We start from the raw sequence: 21362 nt of genomic DNA, 5'->3' as shown, positions 1-21362 counted from the left end.
TTGGTCAGGCTGGTCTCGAACTCCTGACCTTGTGATCTGCCTGCCCTGGCCTCCCAGGGTGCTGGGATTACAGCAGTGAGCCACCATACCCGGCCAGGAGTGGGGTAATTAATGAGGAAGTATAGTAAGGAGGGCCCCAGACAGAGCCCTGTACCGTTGTTGGGAGAACACGGTGAGAAGGAGACAGCGCCACTTCAGGTTCTCCTGAGAGCCCACTAAAGTGGAACTTTTGTGTTCTCCTCATGGAAATAGTAAATTTAAAGAGGTAGGATGGCACTGACTTTCTTCAAATTTAAATTTTATTAGTCGATTAGCTGTGATTTTAAAAATTTTTTATTCTGAAAATGAATTTTCCACAATAACGCAATTCAAAATGAGCTCATTTATCTGGCTTTTCTACAAAGGACAATTGAAACACTTAAGGCAAAATTCACTTATTCATCTCCATTTAAGAATGGAAAAAAAGTAACAGACTTTAGGTATTGGTTAAGGTTAACAAAATATGGGAAGGCTCCTTTTTCTTTTCTTTCTTTCTTTTTTTTGGTAGTCTCTTGTGTAAAATCTTTACATCATTATGGATATTTTATAGTAAGACACTTTTGTTTCTGACTTTCTTTATAAACCCATTTTTAAATTTAAAGGCACACAATAAAGCTTTATGCATTTATTAAAATATACACATTTTGTTAAACTTAGAGTTTTCCCTTAGTATCTTGATAAATCAATATATTGTCAACACCACACATTTGAAAATAAAACACATTTCATAATACATCTGCATATTATTTCTTTCTTCATGATACACTACATTGTACAGCGCATCGATGGGAATTAAAAACCACAAAACGAACAAACTTTAACAAATACAGCAATTTCATACCAAAAAAAAAAAAATAGCAGAGAACAACACTAGAAATTACCATCTGCAAATGCAAGTTGTACTTCTCAAGGACCAAACAAAAAAGAAACGAGTAAAATTTACAAGCTGTATTTATAACTTTGGATATGAATTAAACAGTATCGTTTCTTTTCCACAGTGAGAAAAGCTGGAATGTAGAGTCCTGGCATCAGATGGTGTGACTACATGGAATGAGGACTATAGCTGCTCTCTTAAAAACCTGCAGCCCCTTCTCTCAGCCCAGACAGTTGAGGTATTTATGCACCATCGTAACATTAACAGTATCTTTGCTTTGGAAAGTGGGGGTTTATGATTTCCAGTGTAAATCCTCACCTTTGGGAGTGTGCATGAGACAAGTGTATCAGCAACTGCCAAGACCAATCAATAGATGTGCATGGAATATTCTCTTTATCCCCAAGTCAGAATGAACACAGTCCTTCAAAGTCTGCACTGCAGGCGAAATTCACATGACTCACAATTCCCTTGAGCCAATGTTACCATTACCGATGTCAGTGTCAAGAAAACTTAATAGAAAAAAAAAAAATTAAAAAAGCACAGAGTGAGTCCCTACCATAAAAATCCAGGCTGCCCCATTTCCTAGTTCTAATAAGCCATTGTCTTTCTTTATGTGTATCAACAGCTACTAAATGTCCCAAAGAGTAAGAAGTTAGAACTACTTGCTGTCAGAAGACCTTAAGCCCAAAGCTGTCTGTGAAAGTTCTGTAGGGATTTTGTAATTCCCTGGGTGTAGAACACAGTTTAATGATTTTCTACACTGTTTTAGTTGATGCTGCAGAACACATATTCACCTTTGTTGGGCTACAAAACTTCCATCATCCCTTGTGGGATCTAAGTCCCCCAAAGAAGAACACTCTATTTTCTTAGAGAAGTAATTTTGGCAAAAGGCGACTGTCTAGGTGTTTCAGAATGATGCGTGCATTACTTGAGCAGAGCAAGAAGAGGAAAGCATTTCAAAAAGGAAGTTGCTCCTAAGGAGAAAAAAATAAAAAATTCAAACAGTCTTTCTTCTAAAAGTCTTAGAGAAAATAAAAGTAGGACATAGGACCAGCAATTATGTACACGAAATGGGCTTTTTGCAACCCATCCCCATTCCCAGTGAGAAATACAAAGTAAACTCCATGGTGAAACTGCTTGTGGTGGGGCCTGAGGTTTGGGATGCTGTTTCTGCACTTGCTCACTGTTTAATTTCAAATACTTTTTTATGGCCAGGTCACCATTGGTTACTTGCTGGTGCCTCTCTTTCAGGATCTCCAAAGGTCTTTGCAGACAAATGGGTCCTCAGCTACACAGGTACGGGGGAAACAAAGGCTCTGTGAAAACTTTGGATAGAAACATCTTCCTTGACAAGTCTCGTTCCAAATGGCATGAAAATGGAGCACTGCCGTACAGCCCTCATGGCGACCTCTGGAGTGTGTTTCCTTTGCTCTCCTCCCTTTCCCCCATAGGAAGTTAGGGCCACCTCTGTATTGCTCACTGACCTGAGGCTTAAACCCCAAGAGTGAACCCTACCTGCTGTGTAGACTCCATAAGCGGACCCCCGCTCTGGCCTCAGACACATTTCGTGATTTCTGACTTTTCCACACAATAAGACGTTCTAATCTGAGATTCATAATTAGGTAAACCTGTGGCTGGCCCTCTGTGGACTTTCCTCTGATATCTTGGGCCCCTGGTAAAACCTAGTGAGAAAGGGAACAGCAATTTTCTCCAGTTTTCTATGTGGATTTTCAAACTGGTACAGCCTGTTTATGTTGCAGATAAGCAGTGGTTCCTTGTAAGGCAGACTTTCAACAAATGTTGGATTTGCCTTCTGACAAAAGAAAGAATGTCAGGTTTACCAGCCCTTTTCAGCAGAACAGAGGAGAGAGATTTCTTTGAAGGAATTTCTGCTTTGTCTTCCAATAATTACTAGTTTTATATTCTGGCTGATCTATAGATTCTGAAGAAGGATAGATTGTTAAACAACTCCCTTCCACCCACCACTTATTTAAACAGGCTTATCATGACCATTATGTAGGCATTTGATTAACTACTAGTTTGTTACCAATAAGTAGAACTGGCACACGCCTGTAATCCCAGCTACTCGAGAGGCTGAGGCAGGAGAATCTCTTGAACCTGGGAAGTGGAGGTTGCAGTGACCCAAGATTGTGCCACTGCACTCCAGCTTGNAAAAAAAAAAAAAAAAGAAGCAGCCTTGCCCTCAAGCTCAGTAAAGCCTGGAGCTGAGGTTTTACTGTTTATATTAAATAGATATGAAACGTTGTTAGGTTTGGTTGTTGAAATCTGCTGTTAAAAACTTTAAAGTGGCTGTAAATTGTGTTGCCTGTCCACATATTAAACAACTCTATTTCTCATAGGTTAATGATGAATGCAGACACAGGACTCAAAGTACAGATAATTTTCTCTTTGATTTGTTAAATCAACTTGGAGTGTAAACGTAGTTTCTTAGCTCCTTGCATAGGCGAGGAAACCATGTCTCAGCTTTCTTAAAGTTCAGCCTTCCGGATTCACACCTTCATCAGTTCCCCAATTATTTCCCACCCGAGGAGAGCCAGCCAGCTCAGTGTGACATTCAAGTCTCTCTGTGTGTGAGCCCTCACCTGCTTTCCCAGCATTATTTCTTATGATTGCATGTGTAAGTCATTCATAAATCATGTACTCAGGCAAACTAGCTCCTTGCTTTCCCTTGATGGAGGCATAGCACAAATTCTTAGAGGACAGCAAGCTAGTAGAGGTCTACTCACGCTGATCTTTTGCTTGGCATGTCTTTCTCTCATTGCTACTTGGTAAAATTCTGCGCATTTCACAAGTCCTAACACAAGTGTGACATTCTTTATGGCCTTTCCAGAAGAAGGACTTCTTCGTATTTGAACCCTCACTGCACATTACCACTCCCTCATTTCACCTGACACTGTCACTATTGTTCTTTATTTATATATCCCATTTTCCCTATTTTATTTTTCCTTTTAAGAGACAGGGTATTTTTCTGTTACCCAGGCTGGAGTACAGTGGCATGATCATAGCTCACTGCAGCCTTGAACTCCTGGGCTCAAGTGATCCTCTTGCCTCAGTCTGTCAAGTATCTGGGATCACAGGCACATGCCACCAGACCTAGCTCTATTTCCCCTATTTCTTAAGAGCTGGATTTTTTATCTGACTTATTATGGGATCAATATCTGCCACAGTACATAATAGGCACTCCACAAATAATTGTTGAATAAATATTTCATTTTCCTCCAATTCATTCATTCTTTTAATCATCAGATATTTCTTGAATACCCACTATCTGTCAGACACATGTAGCTAGCAAAATCTGGGTTTGAAGATTATCTGTGGATTTTAATGATCTATGCTATTTCAAGCCTCTGCCTGCATGGGGAAAAATTTGTTCTTATCATGCAGAAGTACCTCTTCTTGTCATTACCATAAATTCGATTATTTTTCATGGTGCCCCTCATTGGCAAATTTAGTAAAGTATATCAGAGTTCTGCATTTATGCACTAAATACACATCCAGTTTTGTGTTATCATTTCTGTTTCTGTTTTTATTTGCCCTGAGTTCCTCACTTAGTTTTTGTTTTGTAATATATATATTATAATAGCTGCCTCAAATCCTTTTGAAATGAAGCAGAGTACCAATAAATAAGTAGAATAAAATCTGAAAAAATCAAGCAATTGGCTCCAAACCACAAATCCACCCATTGAAATCTGACTCAGACAGCTTTTTTCTATACAGAATTCAATAAAATGTAGGTCTTCCTTGGATCCCATTCAAGGAACGAGGTTTCTAAGATAATTACAAGGTGATCTTACTTTTAATGTAGTCCCACAAATACATCGTTAAGAAACCTGTTAGGAAAATAGTAATATTGTTATTCTAGTGATTGATGGTATTTGAAAACTGCATTGTGAAATCTGGGGCTGTTTCACAGAAGCTGGTAAACCTGTGGACACACATGTCTATGTGCCTGAAGGAACCTTTTCTATTATAGTGTTTTTTTTTTTTTTTTTTTAAACTAAGGTTGTCAGGGAGGTGACCTATCAACTTGAGAAAAATAAAGAGAGCTAAGCTTAAAATATACATATATACCATTTGGGAAAACTGGCTCCTGAAATGAGAGTGGTTCATAGAATCTGCACAAGATCAATACCAATGGTGTTAACCAAAGCATGTGTTTTCCATTCCCATTCTATAGAAACTGCATACATCTGCCACCAGGTTACTGTTACTTTAATAACTTAAACCTCACTACTAAAAGGAAGCTCTTTCACCTATGCTAAGATCTTGCTATTTTGCACTCCTATTTCTCAATTCTCATATTTGATGAGAATAGAGACCTCATCTATCTGTGTATCAAGCTTAACAGATTGTATTTAACCCAAGCAGATTTGTTGAGTCCTATAGCCAGTTCAAAACTTTGTTTTCAAAAGATGACCGATAATTAGTTTATAATTAATTCCCAATGATGTATTTCACAACTAGGCACTGTGTCTTTATGGTTAACTCTAGGGAAGAGAAAACACAACATTGTCAAGCATGACATTAAAATGACAAAATGACCTCAGGAAACCAGAGTTCTAAACAATTACTACAGAAGAATAAAAAATGTCTAGAAAATTGCAGTTATTTTAGTTGAATGGTATATATTGGCTATGATGATGATATGTAATTTATTTAAAGCATATTTTTAAAAAACTAGTTTCAATTGATCTTTATATGTATGTTAAAACCCGGTGCATCAGTCTGGAGACTTGTCAAATTTGTCATTTTATCTGCATTTACCAGGCTCCAGTGCTGTTCATCCATGGACTGTAGTCCCCAAGGGCAGATGTCATGCTTCCATTCATTCCTGTCACTTAGCATTTGGTATACTCTCAACCAGCGTTAGTTGAATGAAAAAATGGACTTTTATGTCCTTGCCATAATCCTAAAGCATGCCAAGATGGCATAAGCCTCAGCCTTTAAGAAAGAATAGACTTGAATGTTAGCGAATTATGTTCTGGAAAACTTTTGGCATACTGATACATCCAGGAGAGAAAGGGCAAGGAATTTCTTCTTTTGTCCCTCTTCCAGGAAATTCTCATGAAGATTTTATTAATAGCTTGATTAATTTTAATATAGCTTGGTTAATTTTAGAATAGCTTCATTTGAATTGTGCCTTCACATACATTTGTACACATCTCAGTGCAGCCATGGAATCCTTGTAATCCAAGAGTAGAATTTATATTATAGCCCATGTGGTTTTTTTTCTTTGCAAATTCTCTCATCTATTCTGTTTCTGAGAAAATTCTTTTAATAACCCCTTTTATGATCAAAATTTACATTTTACCAGGTAGGTATTTCTCTGGGTTTAAGTGAAACGAATCTGGGAAATAACAGGAAAAAAAATACACCTTTGAAAGTGAGCTACCCCCAGGGAATAAGGTTCAGAAGTGAAATGTGATCTCATGGAATGCAACTACCTAGGCAGCTGTACTTCAACATGTTTTGTTTCCAGAGTAGCACTCACCAATCAAATGATTGCATATCTCAAAAAACTACAGAATTTATAATTTAAGAAATATGAAACAGAATTTGCAATGTGATCTCAGTGGCTGGGTCACTTCTCCTTGTAAAGATTTTTATCTGATTATAAAACAAACAACCTACTTCTTCAAGGCATATTAGTACCATGAAATCATGCTCCATCTTTGCCCTCTGTCATCATATCACCAGGAGCTGGAATCTGGTATCAGAGAAGCCATGACAGAGAGTTAATTTCTGCCAATGCCCTCTGGCCTTCCCTGCAAGAGATGGTTATTTAATTTTCTTCTGAGCATTTAAGTAGAGCTTTGATGGTGCTTCTTACCATATTATTGGGTCTGCATGACTGCTTTATGGTGAATCTGAAACCTTTGGGAAAATGGTCTCAGAGTCCCTGACCTTTGCTGGATCCTAAAATTATAGTTTGGAAGCTGTGAGAATGTTGGTGAATAATAATAAAAAAAAAAGCATACGTCTTCTCCATGAATTAATTTTGGGTGAGATTGCAGGATAAAATGTTGCTTGCTCAGGAAGTGCCAATGTCCACCTACGCACCCTGACCTCAGGGAGCAGCGTGCAGGCTGACATGCCAAGAACAGAGCTTTGTCCTCCTGTCTCAGGTGATTGAAATTCTGCCTTATGCCCACAGCCTCTGCTTGGGCATATCTCCAGGAGGAGCTGCAGCCTCAGTGGGGTCCAAGAAGTTTGCTCCTTGCTTCTTGGGATCTCAATAAGAAGCAAAAAGATTCAACCAGCAAAGCAAAGGCCTAGGAAACATTTGCTACCATCAGCGCTGATGGTTGCACCTAAGATAAAATTTCATGTAACCTCTTGTTTAGCATTTTTTTTTTTTTTAACAAGCGTCCAGTTAGGGGACCCAGGTTAAGCCCTTCAACAGAACTATCCTGAAGAGCAAAAGTAGCAAATGACAGGCTATGACTAGGGATTGAATTTGGGGAAGGCTGGATTTGTGAAATGAGAGCCAAAAAAGTTTTCACCTTCTAGCCCACAGGTTAAGTTACTGAAAATCAATCATCACCATTTCTACCCACTTGAGTGTTTCTCTTACTCTGGAGAGTAATCTAACTCATCATTTGCAATCAGGACTTCTGAGTTCTGTTTGTGTTTGCTTTTGCTCTTCGCTTTGCTTCTTGTCCGGCCGTTTGCCTTCGCATCTGACATCTGTTGGTAATAGAAGCCTTTATCTTCGGTGGGCCCGCCCCAGTCCTCCTGGCTCTCGCCCTCTGTGGCGTAGGAGAAACCCTCCTCCACTGAGAAGGGGTCATCCACGTCGTAGCGCTGGTAAGTGCTTTGGTGCAGGGCCTCTTCTCGGGCGCTGATTTCCAGGGTGCTGTTCCAGATGCCATATCCAAAATAAATGAGCAGACCTGTGGGGCGAGGGGTAAGGGTACAGGTGAATAAGCAGTTGCTTTGGGATCCTGGAACTACCAGAGAGATCACCTTCAATGATGAAATCAAAGCTCGGTGGTTGGCGGCGGGGAGGGGGGGTGGGTAATGTATTTTCTTTGGTTTACGTGGTGTTTTGAAAAGACTTGAATTAGATGCCATTTAAAAATTGAGAGATCCTGCGTTAAGTAACCCATATTTACAGATTTTCCTAAAAAGTCAAAAGATCTAACACTGCATCCACATTTCTACATGGTGATTTTTGGCTGGTGGTGAGAACTAGCTTCCTCTTTAGACAGGATACAGGCGCTCTAGGTCACCTCAGTCCCCACCTCCCCTGCTGACATCCAGCTCATTACACTCATGTAGCTGTCAGCTAGGAATTTGCATTTTCTACCCTGGGTTAAATATTTATGGATCAGCAACAGTATGTTTTCAACCTTCTCATAAGACTTTATTATTCCCTGCCTCCACTTAGGGACTCCATCTCTTGTTTCACTTCTTAGCAGCATGTGTATATTATCCTGTGATTTACTTTGCCATTTTACACTCACCAAAGGCGTAATATATCACGACCACTCCAAGCTGCCTGCTTTCTTCTGTGTGCTTTCAGGGTGTCTAGTGCATGCCACCATTATGGCCCTTAGAACATCTGTTGTGTGAGTATCTGCACAGGGTCATTTCTATTTTATAGACTCTGCAGAAAATTGGTACTTAATGTTTGTGGACTGAATAACTGAGAACTGCTGATGAGCAGGAAATGTCCAGTGCAACCTCTGTGTTGATGTCATTCCAACCAAAGGAAAGAAACTTGCCTCCCTCGCTAATATGTAGCATTAATATGAGCTAATGTTTCATTTTTGTGATAAAAAAATACATAAAAGTCATTTATGAGTCCCTATTTTCTTTCTTTCTTTCTTTCTTTTTTTTGAGACAGGCTCTCACTCTGTTTATTTTTGTAGAGATGAGGTTTCACCATGTTCCCCAGGCTGGTCTCAAGCTCTTGGACTCAAGTGATCTGCCCTCTTCCGCCTCCCAATGTGCTGGGATTACAGGCATGAGCTACCACGCCTGGCCTGAGTCCTATTTTCTATCTTGAGTAGACTGTGAAGGCTCAGAGCCTGGAAGTCTAAGAATCATAACCTTGGAGTCCATAGAACATGATAAGTAAGAGTTTGGGCTCTGGGTTCAAATCCTTCCTTCATCAGTATTAGCTGTGTAACCCTGGTCCCCATTACTTAGCCTCTCTGTTCCTTAGCAGTCTCTGTAAAACCACAAGAGCTATAGCAACCCTCTTAACATGGGAGTGCTTGAGGATGAAACGAGGCAACTGGTGGTTCTCAACCCTGGCTGGCTGTACTTGAAAGTCACCTGGGGCATTTTTTGAACCACTCTGATACCCAAGCCCCATTCTGGAGATTCCAGTGTAATTAGTCTTCAGTATAACCCAAGCATAGCTATGTTTTTAAAGCTCTACAGGCGATTCCAATGGTCAGCGTATCCCTGAGAGAATGCGCTGTGGCTGATGCCTGTGTTCCACTGCCCACTCAGGCCATACGATGGCTTAGCCACTGGGGTCCACAGAGTATGCAACCTCCTTCCCCATCCCTAACATCCTCCTCTGAGTAGCCTCAGTCTCTTTGACTTATTAACCCTGCAGGCATCTGCTGGGCTGGTTTGCTTAGAACCACAAATCAAGCCTGCTTTGCTGCTGTGGTGCTTGGGAAATCTTGCTCTCTTTTGAATTTGAAGTGTGTCTTTTTAAGCTTGGATTTCTTCCTCCTTGTCTCAAATGACTTTGTCCCCACCCCCTCACACACTCCCCAGTGAAATCAACTTTTCAGGAGCCAAAGTAAGCAGAGATTTATAGTCCTAATTGGTAATCAATCCTGGAGCTAATTATTTGCAGATGTAGCTATTAGTTCTCAAACAGTCATTTCATCTTTTTAAACCATGAGTATTTACTCTTTCTTGTCTGCAGGTGCGGGGTGGCCATGGGGGATCGTTATTATCCCTGTGTAGAACAGGGCATCACATTAAGGACTCTTCTAAGAGTGCCAGTGTGCTCGTTCTTGGAGAATGTCTCTGTCTGAAGCATGTTTGGGGTCTGAGAATGCATTTCAGGTGACCAAGCAGGACCTGAGCCAAGCAGGACCTGTGCACACCTCCTGTTGCACAACTCGCTTTTTTGCCATCTTTTCTTCTAGACATACAGGCAGATGCCAAATATTGCCTCCTACTCTTGCTTGGTATCTATTATGGCAGTTCTTTCCTTTCTGATGCCCTTCTCTGACTTGACTTATAGATGAGTCATTTCCCAACTGAACTGAATACCATCTTTTTCTTTTCCCTTTGCTCTGACCTTCTCTCCTCTGCCACTACACAGGTCATTGCTCAGTCACTGGTTTTACACACTCATCATTGGTTTGTTGATTCCAACAGATCTGTCCCTGCACCCACAGGTATTTGGGTGTCAGGTAGATTCATATTATGGGAATTCTCTAAAAACTTTGAATCATAGAAATTTAGAGCTGAAAAAGACTCTATACATCACCTATACATTCTAAAACCTTCATTTTCAGAAGAAGAAACAGAAGCTGGGAAAGAATAAGTGACTTACTGGATCTGAGGAGAGGAACCAGCTTTTTATATGAAAGGAGAGAAGTCTCTTGCATGTCTGGTCCTGAACAGCTCCCTTCCCCTCCCCCAGGCTGGTTTGTAGATGATGCTTACTGTAGTAAATATGTGGTAAGAGGTTAGGTTTACATTTATTCTTTGACAGTGGCCAGGCCTGGAAGGAACACGTGTGTGTATGTGTGTGTGTGTGTGTGTGTGTGCGTGCGTGCACGCATGTGCACACTCACACGCATTGACTGTTGTTACTTTTTACTTTGTGAAGGAAACCCAGGGAAATTTGCCACATACATATTTATGGGTCTTTTCATGTTTGCCCTGAGCCCCCTGCAGTTTCAAAGGTGTGTCACTCTGTCTTCAAAAACGCATTTCAAATATGAGTACTGTGAAACAAGAGGTGACCGTGTGCGAGCAGCTGGATAGAATACATAGTAGACACAAAGCCATTCCTTTACGACTTGGCAATCTGCGTGTGTATATTTCCTGCTGGCCCTTGAGTCAATTCAGGAAAAGTGGTGTGAGGCTGAGAAGGATTGGAGAAAACGGAAAATGGAGGGGGACAAAGAAACAGAGGGGAACAGATGAAGAGAGGGAGGGAGGGAGAGAGAAGAGAAGAGAAACGTACTACCATCTGTCGCGCATAAACAAGGGCTTTGTGTCGGAGAAGTAAACAGAGCTGCCCCACGCCTCCTGTGTGGAAGCAAGAAGCAGGGTGTTTTGTTTCTGATCCTTTTTTCTCAGTTGGCTGAGAGAATGAAGGATGAGGTAGTTTCTGAAAAATCTGTGGGGTTTCTGGGAATCCTGAATCATCTAAACTAAACTTCACAAAACACCTCTGTGTGCTGGGTTAGGATAATGATACATCACTGATGTTGTATCTTTCTCCCAAGGAGCTCAAAATGCTACACAAACAGTATCTTGTTTTGTTCAGACTCCCTTTAATCTGTCTGGAAGGTGTGTGTGTGTGTGTGTGTGTGTGTGTGTGATTATGTGCATTGCACACTTCATAGACAGGATGACAAGACAGTGGGCACAGAAAACATAAAGGTAGTCCACAGTCACACAGCGAGCAGGCAGACAGTGCATCCTCCCAGGTCTCCCCATGCCCTAATCCAGGGCGATTCTATTTCTCTTACATCTCCCATCTACCAGGGATGGAAAACGATTTGGCTTAACGTTTTATTGTGAAGAACATATACAGAAGTGGAGTGAATAGGATCATGAATCCCATGTACTCATCACCAGCTCCCTCACATTCCCTCCCCTGGCCCCTTCTCTACAGATTGTTTTGGAACAAATCCCTTTCATTATAGGTTTGATTTGCAAATATTTGAGTATGTATCTCTAAAAAACAGTATCATCACACCTAAAATTAATAATAATTTCTTAATTTTATCTGATATCCCGCAGTATTAAAATTTATCTAAGTCATTACATGTGTGGGGAAAACTCTTCACTTTATGAGGCTACACACGTATTCCCATGATGCCATCATTGCTTGAAGTAGTTTTTGGGCACTGGTAACTAAGAGGTTTGCTGGGAATGGCATCATATTCTTTTGTAAACTCTTACAGATGGCAATCTCATATTTTTTGAGAGTGGATTTGATTTTGCCATAAGCCAGAAGTCATTTGAAACCAAGCCTCAAGAATAAGATGGCAAATTCATAAAAATACTATTTATTCTATTTGGATATTCAATTCTGCTTTACCTTAAAAGTAGATAACTTAGATCCATTGCTTTGCAGTTAGATATCTTACGTTGGTAAGGAACTAAAGCAGGTGTGATGGTAAACATCAGAAGGCCTCAGCCTTTGTGCTGCAGCAGGGTCCTGGCGGCTTCTCTGCGGGGCTGGAATTATTATTTCTTTAGTTGATGGGTCATGGTGAGGGTGCCTGGTGTGGGTAGGAAAGTGACTAGTTAGCAATGTTTCAATATTCTGGCTGGGTGTGGTGGCTCACACCTGTAATTCCAGGACTTTGGGTGGCCGAGGCAGGTGGATCACCTGAGGTCAGGAGTTTGAGACCAGCCTGGCCAACATGGCGAAACCCCATTTCTACTAAAAAAAACAAAAATTAGCCAGTAGTGGCAGTAGGCACCTGTGATCCCAGCTACCCAGGAGGCAGAGGTTGCAGTGAGCCAATATCACGCCATTGCACTCCAGCCTGGGTGACAGAGTAAGACTCCATCTCTTTAAAAAAAAAAAAGAAAGTGTTTCAATATTTTAACAACAGACATGGTTGGATTGGGGCATGTGAGCTGCATGCCTGCCCTGGTCAAAGGTAATGGTGGTTAGTCCTGTGAAAGTCTGTTTGCAGTGAAGGGAAATATTCAAAGGGAGGCTTTGGCTTCTTTGCTAGACAGAAGTTCCCTGTGGAAAACATGCCTATGAGAAGTTCAGGCTAGACAAGATGAAGAATCATGCCTTGAGCAATGGAATGGGCTTTCTCTGTGATATTAAACACTTTGTGGTTGTAACGTACTTTATTTTTTTAAAAAAAGCACTTTCTCATCCATCATCCCAGGGAAGTTAAGAACTGCATGATAAATCAGTGATTCAAATAGCACTGGGACTCATATCTCTTAACTCTAACCTGAAGGCTATTCCTGTCCCACTCAGGTGCCTCCAGGGGAGGTTTAAAAATGCTAAGCCTTTGGGAGGCTGAGGTGGGTAGATCACGAGGTCAGGAGTTTGAGACGAGCCTGATCAACATGGAGAAACCCCATCTGTACTGAAAATATAAAAATTAGCTGGGTGTGGTGGCATGCGCCTGTAAGGCCAGCTACTCAGTAGGCTTGAACCCAGGAGTCGGAGGATGCAGTGAGCCGGGATTGCACCACTGCACTCACTCTAGCCTGGGTGAAAGAGCAAGACTCCATCTCAAAAAAAAAAAAAAAAAATGCTAAACTTGCCTTCAGATACTAGGGTACCTTGGCATCAGCAGCTGATATACCTGCTCACCCACCTATGCTTATCCATCCTGTGCAAATTAAGCAAGTGACCCCAAACCTACAAGTAAGAGGGCTGTGAAAGGGGGGTCTTGATCATACAGGAGAAATCCTAGAACAAAAACTCACCTCTGAAGAGACTGGGTAACACAAACAATAATAGCATATTTCCAACTCTAAGGGCACACACGTAGGTTGCAGACCAGGTCCCTGATCTCCTGAGTCCTGGGAACGCCCTGTCCTCTCCATGTGGCTCCACGCTCAGGGCCACCTGACCTCAGGCTGGGTGGAGCTGCCTCTTCCTAGGGTGCACTTTCCAGCAGGAAGCCCTGCCTACTGCAGATAGCTAAGGCACTTTGTTATGCCCAGAGCGCTTTTTATTTTCACTACTCTGGGGTCAACTTTCCAAAACAGACATTTGCCAATGCAGAAAGGGAGATTGGATGGTAATGAGAAGGTATCCTTCCCACCCACCTTAATCCCCACCAACTCCCACTATTGCTGATTATTTAAAAAAATACCACCACGAGCCTGTTGACTAAACAAGCAGGGCTTGTTTAATATGGTGTGGCCAGGAAGAGCAGGCTGAGGATGAAGTTGTGGGGAGATTCTCTCCATGATCCTGCAGCTGATCTAATGAGAAGTCATGCCACTTTATGTCTCCGTTTCCCATCTGCAAAATGGAGTTGGGGATACTTATTTTATTTGAGATATATAACATCCATGAGAAGTAATGCAATCTTGTTAAAGAATATGAAAAAACCTAGTAGTCGGAGCCAGCAATTCTATTTCTTACTCAACAGAAACCCAAGAGATATGTGTCCATGTGTCCACCAAAAACATGTACAAGAATGTTCAGCCAGGCACGGTGGCTCACGCCTGTAATCCCAACACTTTGGGAGGCTGAAGCAGGCAGATCATGAGGTCGGGAGTTCGAGACAAGCCTGAGTAATATGGTGAAACCCCATCTCTACTAAAAGTATAAAAATTAGCCTTGCGTGGTGATGCCCGCTTGTAATCCCAGCTACTTAGGAGACTGAGGCAGGAGAATCACTTGAACCCAGGAGGTGGAGGTTGCAGTGAGCTGAGATTACACAACTGCATTCCAGCCTGGGTGACAAAAAAAAAAAAAAAAAGTTCACAGCAGCTCTGTTTGTAACAGCCTTAAACTAGAAACAACCCAAATGTCCCTGGACACTAGAATCAATAAATTGTGGTATATTAACACAGTGGGAGACTAGACAGCAACAAGAATGAACAAACTAAAACTACAAGCAACAGTGGGCATGGATCTCACAAACATAATGTTGAGGGAAAGAAGGCATCCCCCCTGTTGTGGCTTGAATTCTGTTCCAGGTAAGCTGCCCATGCCAGCTCCAGTGCCCTGCACCTCTGCAACTGCCCTTTCCCTCTTCATTGGGTTCACAGGAGAGCCAGTGTCTCAGTTGCCACTGGTTGCAGAGCCCTGTGAGTGCTCTGCCCCTTCTATGTCCCGCAGGGGACCTCTGCCAGCAGACAGCCTCACGGTTGCATGATCCCCCTCCACACTCTACCTTCACACTCCCTCCTTGAAATCCCAGCAGCCATCCTCATCCTAGCCTTCAGGATTATTCTTGCTCATCTGAGCATGAATTTGACGTTGGAAGAGCCAGTTGTTTTTTCCTCTGCCTCCAAGGAGAATTTCAAGCTTATTTATGGCACATGTCATCAAGAGTTTAGTTATCAGGTCCCAACTCATTGCTTTTTCCTTCCCTCCTTTTCTCTTTATCACATGGCTGCTCTAGGTCAATTTCCAGTTGGATTTCAGATAATTGCTCAGGTATAGGCCATAAGGTGTGTCTTCTCTTTGGAACATTTCTGTTTTGAGATAGGATTCATGAGGTCCATTGTCTGTATCACAAGTCCTGTCCTCTAAATCTATAGACCAGAATTTGTTTTCCTCAGAGAGACTAAAAAAATTCCTGCATGACAACATGGCGACTCCCACGGTCAGGGCAAGCTACTCTAACAGGCGATTGCTTTATCATAAAAACCCACACGGAGCAGCAGGCCTGAGAGATGCGTTGGAAAATACCAGCATGTAGGATTCTCACTGAGCACCTGCCAGTTCCACGTTCCCTGAGATTCTGCCCAATCTCTTTAGAGCTTTCTTCACAAAACTCCATCAGCTAAAAGGAAAATGAAGGCTGCTTTGTGCTCACTTTTTTGAGTTTAATACACATTTGCTGTTTGTATTCCTTTTCTTGTCTGAAGGAAAAGAAATGTGCTGGATAATCTTGCTGCGGTTGTGCCTCATTTTACTCTCTGAGTTGTGCTCTTCCGAAGGTCAAAAGCTTAGCAAAACATTGTTACAAAAATGCCGTAATTAAGATTCATTTAGAAAAGCTTGGAAAAAAAATGCACCTAAGATGATTATCAAGTTATGACTCAGCCTAATCATGTAAATCTTCAGTTTCATAAGAAGCTCTATTTAAAAATACCTCTACTGTTCTCCCCAGGAAAGTTACACTATGTATAGAGAGATTAAGAAAAATCTGATATCTTGGAGGCTCAGAAGTTCAGAGGTGAGATATTTGGGTTATAAGACCATTAAGGATTTTATAGCCAATTCAGGGTTGTGGGTTGGATACAGTTTATATATGCAAAAATTGTTTTTGCAAAACAAGTCTTTGTAATTTATCTGCCCTGCCTGATAATTTCTCCCCTCTTCTCCCCTTAGAGCAGTGACAGGCATTTGAGTCAGCTGGAGGGCTTGTTAAACCCTAAACTGCTCTCAGAGATTCTGACTCAGTAGACCTGGGAGGGAGTTCGAAATCACATTTCTTTTTCCTTTTTTTTTTTTTTTGAGCTGGAGTCTTGCTCTGTTGCCCAGGCTGGAGTGCAGTGGCACGATCTTGGCTTACTGTAACCTCCACCTCCCAGGTTCAAGAGATTCTCCTGCATCGGCCTCCTGAGTAGCTGGGATTACAGGCGCCTGCCACCATGCCTGGCTAACTTTTGTACTTTTAGTAGAGGTAGGGTTTCACCATGTTGGCCAGGCTGGTCGTGAACTCTTGACCTCAGTTGATCCAACCTGCCTTGGTCTTCCAAAGCGCTGGCATTACAGGCGTGAGCCACCACGCTCAGCCTCGAAATCACATTTCTAACTAGTTCCCCGATGACATTGATGCTGCTGGTCTGGGGTTACACTTTGAGGACCATTGATCTAGATCATTGTCAACTTGGCTGCCTATTAAAATTACCTAGGGAACTTGAAAAATTCCTCAACACTTGGCCACCAGACCAGTTGAATCAGAAAATCTCTGTTGAGAGAGTCTGGGCTTAGAATGTTTCAGAAGCAACCCAGGGTGATACTGATGTGCAGCTGGAGTTGAGAATCTTTGTTCTGGATGAAACTAAGTTAAATAGCTGCCTTCAAAAATCATGATACTAAAGCAGTTAGCAGCAGGTGCCCACAAATACTAGCAGTCCTTCCCAAATGTGATTTGCAGGCTGTATATTGGAATCACTGGGTGCTTGCTGAACTGCAGACACCTATGCCCTCTGGCTGGTCAGCCCCGCTCTGCAGGGTGGCATTCTTCTGAGTCAGTGAGTAGCAGTTTCTGGAGGGAGTTTGTGCTTCAGCAAGATTACAAAAGACACTCAGGGAGTTTTTCTCTGTCTGATAGCTGGAAGGGCAGTCTGAGTCGCTGAAGGCTCACATCATGGTTTGGCATATGATAGCCAGTCTGTCCATACTTGTGGACAATGAATCATTTTAGATTTTTAAAAGAAAGGCATTAAATGCATGTTTCTTATTGCTTTTCCCAACATTTTCTCATTTAAGTCCTAAAGAGTAACCAGGTCAAGGCTGATAGAATTATCTGGATTTTTACAGATGAGTAAACCGAGGCCCAAAGAAGTTAAGTAAATTTCCCAAAGTCACAAGACAAAAGAGGGCAGAGCTGTGATTTGAAGTTGATGCTGTTTGACTCCAAAGGTAAGGGCCCCTCCCACCTGACTGCTTTTGCAAAATGCCTCTGGTGCTTCAGGAGCCATAAATATTCTGCAGAACTGGCTATAGAGTTTTCAATGCAAAATGAAAACATTGGGGCCTCTTGTTCAGAAATTATTAAAAATTCAAGATGGCAGCAGCAGAGCATTAAACCAAGCATGGGACCCTGTGCACAGCTGTATGCCCATGAGGCCAGTCCTGATGTTATGTGTTGAGCTCTACCGAATGTTCTAATGAAATGAGTCTGCTCAGAGGCACCGTGGTGGGGTAGTAGGAGCCCCAGATTTGAGCATGGGTATGCCAAATTCTAGTAATAGCTCTTTGAATAACTTCCTGTTGACTTTGAGCATGTTATTTAACTCCTTGGAGGTTCGGTTTAGTCATCCATAAAATAGAGAGAGGGAGAAGTAGGAGGGAGGTGGACTATATCAGTATTTCTCCAACTCCAGTTACTTATATAACACATTTTTAGTATATAACCATTTAGGCTATAACCATGGCCTCTGGCTTCACACTCCCTGAGTTCTAATCTTGGCTCTTCCATATTCTAGCTATGTGACCACTGGCAAGTGCCTCAGTTTCCTCATCTGTAAAATAGAGACTGTTGTGAGGATTAAATAAGTAAAATAAGTAAGTAAAGCCCACAGAATAATGGCTGATATGTGATAAGTTTGCATAAGTGCTAATTATTACTATTCCTATGAATCATATGGTACCTGTGCTATAGAACTAATGTTTTTCCTTTAATATGACTCACATTTTAAATTAAAAACATCATCTATAGTCTCTTTGCAAGTATTTGTGAAATCACAAGATTTCATGTGTATGTGTGGTTTTTCTAACACAGGTGAAAATGTGTAATAACTATACAATATTTTTAAAAGCTCATTCATATGCTGTCTAATACCAGCTGAGAATATTACCAATGGAATGGGCACCACACTGTGGGTAGCATTGTACTAGACACTGAAGGCCCTTTTCAGCTTTAACAGTCTATGAATAAATAAGTTTATGTGTATTTGTGTCTGTGTCTTTATTAATTTGACAAATATATGGCTAAAATATTTCTACCCACTTCCATCACTTCTATCTAGAGTAGAATCTTTGCATTGGCTAGCTACATGTTCCAGTAGAAAAATGTTTAGAGATAAGAAATTTTATTAAAAATTTTTTTTTTAATTAAAAATTAAAACACAAATTTTTTTTGAAATGGAGTCTTGCTCTGTCTCCCAGGCTGGAGTGTGGTGGTGTGCTCTTAGCTCACTGCAACCTCCACTTCCTGGGTTCAAGCGATTCTCCTGTCTCAGCCTCCTGAGTAGCTGGGATTACAGGCAAGCACCACCATGCCTGGCTAGAGACAGGGTTTCGCCATGTTGGCCAGGCCATTCTAGAACACCTAAACTCAGGTGATCTGCTTGCCAGGCACTTGGCTCATGCCTGTAATCCCAGCACTTTGGGAAGCAAAGGCAGGCAGATCATTTGAGGCCAGAAGTTCAAGATCAGCCTGGCCAACATGGTGAAACCCCATCTCTACTAAAAATACAAAAATTAGCGGGGCGTGGTGTTGCTTGCCTATATACCCAGCTACTCGGGAGACTGAGGCAGGAGAATTGCTTGAACCCAGGAGGCGGAAGTTGCAGTGAGCCATGATCAAGCCATTGCACCCCAGACTGGTTGACAGAGCAATACTCCATCTTGGAAAATGAATGAATGAATGAATGAATGAGTCTTTTTGGCCTTGCTTGGGCTAAATGACTCATGTGTATTTGTCTTGCCTCTCCTTTAGGCAGGGGTTAATATTCTGTTCCCCAAAGCTTCTAAGGATTCTCTTTAGCTAAGAATTTGTTATCAGGGACCCCAGGGTTACCAAGTTGTACAGGGGACATACAAATAGTGACTAAGGAACCTTAATATGAGTCTTCCCTTAAACTTCTCAAGTTATTACTATCATCAATCCCTTGCCACCTTATGGACATCAGAGATTGTCCTAGATGATAAACATGTACTACAAATACAATAGAAATGGATCACAAAGTAAAATTAGAAATCTTACAAAAGGTACAGGACTTCTTGAAGTCCATGAAAGTGAGTTTAGAGAACAATTTGAATTCACACCCAAAATTGTGCATAATTGAGGACCTAAGAGAGTCATATTAGTTATTAACAGCAGGAGAGAGAAAATCAATAAGGACGGTGGCATGATGGCTACTTCCCAAGTGAATGATCAGGATGTCAAAGGATGAAGAAAGGACCTTGGGATAAATGAAAAACTTTTGAATCTTTTACAAAAGTCAGTATGAAGTGAGAGATGTTAAATGATGCCATGATTCAATTTTGTCAGAAAAATGATGCCAAAAAATCCACACTTAATTCACACTTTGTTCATTTAAAAATTAGAGCATAATTGCTATTTTAATTTAATTTTGTGAAATCTGAGATAATTTTTCATGTTTTTTATTTTACAATTCTTAGTTTCTATGATAAAAATTCCAACCAAATGTCCCCACCCCAATTATACTATGCTATTTTTGTGCCATCAAAAATGTGGATTCATTTTAAGTGGACTTTTTCTGGCATTAATTATCCTAATATAGAAAGAACTTTCAGCAATTCAGTAAAGTGAGGGGTTAATCAACATCATTTTTCCAGAACCAATGACTAAGACCATTACGGGCAGAAAGGGAACAACTGGCTTTATTGACTCTCATGCAGAACACAAGGGTCCATAGAACCAGCCAGATTTCTCCAGGAATGGAGTTGCTTAGTCCAGCTAGGAGGTAATTTTCGGATAAGCATGCTTAAGACCTTAAAAGGGAACTCTCAAGGCTCCAAAGGAAGTTGCTTACCCACAAAGCACCAGACCGCAAACCGGATCCATGTGATGGTGGAGAGCTTTAGCATGAGATAGATGTTCACCAGCATGGCAAAGGCAGGCACAAAGGGGAGGCAAGGGGCCATGTAGGGAAGCTTCTTGGGGTTCTCTGGCTGCTGCAGGATCACAAACACCAGGGTGCTGATCAGCAACACCATCAGAACAACCAGAAGGATGGCCCACCAGCTCTGCTCTGAGATGTAGTCAGAACCAAAGATGATGAAGGAGCAGAAGATGAACATGAGGATGAAGAGCAGGAGCACGCAGATGGTCACCGTGTGCCCTGTCGCTGCTGTGGGCCGGTCCATTTTGCCTGGAAGGCCCAGCCGGATTCTCATGGTGTAATAATGAGGCCCGATCAGCTTCTTTAACTTGATGAGATAAATATTTTCAGATTCATCAGCTTCTATGCCTGTGGTCATGTCCACGGTGCCGTAATTGGGGTGGTTGACGTTGTAGGTTGACTTGTCTGATTTCCCTATGAGCATCTCATTGTCTCCCAAGGATGGTAAATTCTTGGCCCCACATGTATTGGTGGCTGGGCCAGAAAACTCATCCCCTTCACTCACAGGAGAACAAGCGTCCTTCTCACAGTCAGCCAGAATGCCCTCTTTCTTCTTGGTGTGCTCCTCAGACAAGAACTTGACAAAACCGTCAATGTCACTCTCGGGTTGGTATCGAAGGAGCAAGACACAGACAGAGACCAGGGTGTAGGCCAGGAGCGTGCCGATGGACATCATTTCTATCAGGTCTCTTAAGCTGACCAACAGAGCGAGGAGCGCTGCTAGGAACCCCGACACGATGCAGGCTACCACCGGCGTCTCTGTGTAGGAGCTGACATGAGCCAGGAACCTGGAGGGGCCATGTGAGCAGAGGGTTAATGGTGGGCTACAGTGACCAATTCCAGGGAGCTAAACTGTCAATAGGCTGGTGGGATCAACTCCTCCTGGTCTTGCTCCCCTAATTTACTTCTGCATTCACTACTTTAAATTCAGCTGCTATTTCTACCCCAGGATTTGGAATATAATGAAAAGAGAATTCACTTTAATTCTTTGATTTTTTTTTTT

At 41.8% G+C, this 21362-nt stretch overlaps 1 protein-coding gene across 1 annotated transcript in view; it reads right to left on the bottom strand.

Moving 5' to 3' along the window:
- Positions 1–4926: 4926 nt before the first annotated feature.
- SLC7A14 (solute carrier family 7 member 14) overlaps positions 4927–21362 on the bottom strand; it is a 117474-nt gene continuing 101038 nt past the window's right edge. Inside the window, exons 7-8 of the mRNA XM_017501967.2 lie at positions 20270–21147; positions 4927–7827 (exon numbers count right to left, since the gene is read on the bottom strand). Coding sequence (XP_017357456.1) covers positions 7505–7827; positions 20270–21147 — 1201 coding nt within the window. The 3' untranslated portion in view covers positions 4927–7504. The remainder of the gene's footprint in view (positions 7828–20269; positions 21148–21362) is intronic.

The sequence above is a fragment of the Cebus imitator genome, unplaced genomic scaffold, assembly GCF_001604975.1.
Source record: "Cebus imitator isolate Cc_AM_T3 unplaced genomic scaffold, Cebus_imitator-1.0 Scaffold287, whole genome shotgun sequence".
In the NCBI taxonomy this organism is placed as follows: Eukaryota; Metazoa; Chordata; class Mammalia; order Primates; family Cebidae; genus Cebus; species Cebus imitator.
The sequence above is the reverse complement of the archived record's forward strand: the minus strand, read 5'-3'. Positions and strand labels throughout refer to the sequence as shown.